This window comes from Nicotiana tomentosiformis, chromosome 8, assembly GCF_000390325.3.
Source record: "Nicotiana tomentosiformis chromosome 8, ASM39032v3, whole genome shotgun sequence".
NCBI lineage: Eukaryota > Viridiplantae > Streptophyta > Magnoliopsida > Solanales > Solanaceae > Nicotiana > Nicotiana tomentosiformis.
The window spans coordinates 22,996,627-22,999,951 of NC_090819.1; the positions used below are offsets into that span (position 1 = coordinate 22,996,627).

The 3,325-nt window shown below is 45.1% G+C and overlaps 1 protein-coding gene across 1 annotated transcript; it reads left to right on the plus strand.

Annotated features, from left to right (window-relative positions):
- The first annotated feature begins 243 nt into the window (after window positions 1-243).
- Window positions 244-591, plus strand: LOC138897182 (uncharacterized). The gene has a single exon (XM_070183142.1). It carries the CDS (start codon window positions 244-246, stop codon window positions 589-591), a length of 348 nt encoding a protein of 115 aa, XP_070039243.1.
- The last annotated feature ends 2,734 nt before the right edge of the window (window positions 592-3,325 follow it).

Consider the following 3,325-nt stretch of genomic DNA (forward strand, 5'->3'; position numbering starts at 1 on the left):
GGGGGAGGAACTCAGACTCTTGCTGCCCATACTTCAGAGCAGCGAGTCCACGTTGGTCAGGTTCCAGGGGTCATGCCAGCACAACCTGTTATTTCGGTGCAGCCCGTGGTTAGGGCAGCAACATCTGAGGAGGAATAGCTTAGACTTGCGAGGTTCAAGAAGTATCACCTTCCTACTTTCAGTGGTTTGGCTTCAGAGGATGCCCATGGTTTTTTAAAGGAGTGCCACCGTATTCTCCGTACTATGGGTATTGTGGACATGACTGGGGTTGCTTTTACTATGTTCCAGCTTAAGGGAGCAGCATATATGTGGTGGAGAGCGTACGAGTTGGGTAGCCAGGCCGCTACAGCTTCACTTCCATGGACTCAGTTTTTAGAGATATTTTTTAGAGAGTTTACTCCCCGTACCCTTCGGGATGCATGGTGCATTGAGTTTGAGCAGCTGCGCAAGGGTACTATGTCAGTGTCAGAGTATGCCGTTAGATTTAGTGATTTGTCTAGACATGTACCCGCTTTGGTTTCTACAATTAGAGAGCCAGTGTGCAGGTTCATTGAGGGGCTTAATTATGATATCTGGTTCAGCATGGCTTGAGAGTTGGAGACGGATGTTCCATTTCAGAAGGTGGTAAATATCGCTCACCAATTAAAGGGCATGCAGGACCAGGAGAAAGAGGACATATGGGGTAAGGAGAGAGAGGACATAGCGGCTAAGAGGTCTCGTGGACTGGGAGGATATACTAGTCCCTATTTTGGAGGCAGAGTACGCCATGGTAGAGGTTTTGTGGGCCAGCTAGTTTAGTTTTCAGTCTTCGTGCGGTGCTTCAGATATCCATGGGTCTTAGAGTGCCCGTACCGGACAGCTTTCACAACTACATCAGCGGAGAAGTTTCTTTGAGTATGTAGATACCAGCCACATGGGGAGAGATTGTCCCATACTCCGGATAGATGTGTCACAGTGGGGTATTCAGGATATGAGTTCTGCTCTAGTTGTTATTATCCCCGCACCGCTAACTAGGGGTGTAGGTCAGGCGGGTGGAGGGTGCCTTAGAGGGGGAGGCCCGACCCGTTGATATATTTTCTATGGTAGGGCTGGGGCCGCTGCACCAGATGATGTCGTTACAGGTATGGTTTCGATTTGTTATAGAGGAGCATCATTCTTATTTTGATTCGGTTCTGCTTATCGGGGTGAGTCCTCCTATCTTGCTTCACATATGGGTGAGCTTCATGATTTTGTACTTTGCTTTTGTGTTTACCCCTGTTAAGAGATTCTGTAGTGGTAGCATGTGTCTATTATTTTGTTTTGTTAACTATAGAGCTATGAGACTAGAAATGACTTTATGTTACTCATTACGGTAGGTTTTGATGTGAATTCTGGATGGTTGGTTATGATTTGTGATTTAGATGCTCTACCAGCATGGGAAGTTTGTTATGTGTCGTGATCTTATTTCGCGGAATTGAATTAGTGGAAGGTTCAGTTGGTATGAGGTGTATTCTACTTGTGATTCAGAGCTGAGGATGTGATCCTTGCGTTTTCATGCGGTCTGATATGTTGGGTCGGGCTATGTGCCGCGGTGGAGTTATATTAGGATGAGATCCTTGTGATTATTTCGTATGTCTTGATTCTCCACAGTGGAATTGATTTGTAGTATGATGCTGATAGGGAGTGGTGCCTGTCAGGATTGTTTGATAGTTCAGTCATATTCGCATTGTGCTTGTTGGGTTTTAGCTTTTGAGGTGTGTGCCTAGGTGGTGTTACATGTGACTTGTTGATTGGAGTAAATGGTCATGGGGTATTTATGTTTCTTGCATCATTGTGAAGGTTTGGATCAGGGTTCTAGCTGATATGAGGTTAACTATCGGTGCTGAATTTGATTATGGGCAGCTATGGTGTCCAGAGTTATTGTTATGGGCATATGTGCGATGTGTTACATCATGTGGTTGTACCTTGTGGGTGTAGCCATGAGTTGTTGCATCTGGTTGAGGCTGATACTGTGTATTGATGTGGGAATTGGATAGTGAAAACTTGGTTTTGAGGCTTATTAGTGTGGGCTGGAGGAGAAATTTTCAGTGCAGATGGTGTTGTCGAGCCTATATGGATTTTGGTGATGCTGGATCACCCGCGAGTATATGTATGGAGATTACATTAAGTGATTTGATGACTTCGGAACGGTTCTTGGCAAGGTCGAGGACGAATGTTTGTTTAAGAAGGGGATGGTGTAACGACCCGACCAGTCATTTTAATAATTGGCGTCCCGTTCGGTGGCTTAAGGTTTCGAGAAGCATCGTATTATGTATTATGACGTGCATGTGTGGTCGAGTTCAGATTTTGGATGATTCAGGATTAATTTGGAAGAAAGATTCTTGCTTTAGAAGTTTAAGCGGTAAGAGTTAATCGGAGTTTGAATTTTGTGTAGACGACTCTGGAATGGTATTTTGATGATTCCAGTTGCTTCATATGGTGATTTTGGACTTAGATGTGTGTCCGAAATCGGAGTTGGAGGTCCGTAGGTTAATTTGATGTATTTCGGCGAAAATTTGAACGTTGAAGGTTTGAAAGGTTAAGAGTTTTGTCCAGTAGTTGATTTTGTTGATATCGGATTCAGATTTCTATTCCGGGAGTTGGTATAGCTCCATTGAGTCATTTGGAAACTTGCATGCAAAATTTGACGTTATTCCGGGTTGATTTGATATGATTCAGCGCGAGTTGTAGAAGTTGAAAATTCATAAGCTCATTAAGCTAGATTCGAGGTGCGATTCATAGTTTTGATGAATTTTGATGTGAGTTGAGGCCTCGAGAAGGTATGTGCTATGTTATGGAACTAGTTGGTATGTTTGGACAGGGTCTCAGATGGCCCCGGGTGTGTTTCAGATGAGATTCAGATGATTTTCGTGCTTTTGGTTAGGTCTGTGTTTGGTCTGTCGCACCTGCGCATTTTTGGATCGCAGGTGCGGAGCCGCTTCTGCGATGTTCGGCCTGGGCAGGAGTTCTGCTTCTGCGGGTTGGCAAACGCAGGTGCATGGCCATATCTGCGGTGTGCCCTTCGTAGATGAGAGTTTGTGGCTTAGGGTGACTGTCCGCTTCTACTGTTCTTGTCTCGCTTCTGCGGTGTCGGCATGTGGGACCTTCCTCGCGCAGATGCGAAGGTTGGGCGGATAAGCTGTTGTCGCAGATGCATGAATTTTCTCGCAGGTGTGAGAGCGCAGATGCACTTCTTTGTCCGCAAATGCGGAAGTGATGGGCAGAAAGGTTTAAATTCGAGGGTTCGATTTCATTACTCATTTTTGAACATAAGGAGCTCGGTTAGTGACGATATTTCATGGGGTTT

Bases quoted from the DNA above. Each gene is read 5' to 3' on its own strand.
- LOC138897182 (XM_070183142.1), top strand. From the start codon at position 244: ATGGGTATTGTGGACATGACTGGGGTTGCTTTTACTATGTTCCAGCTT.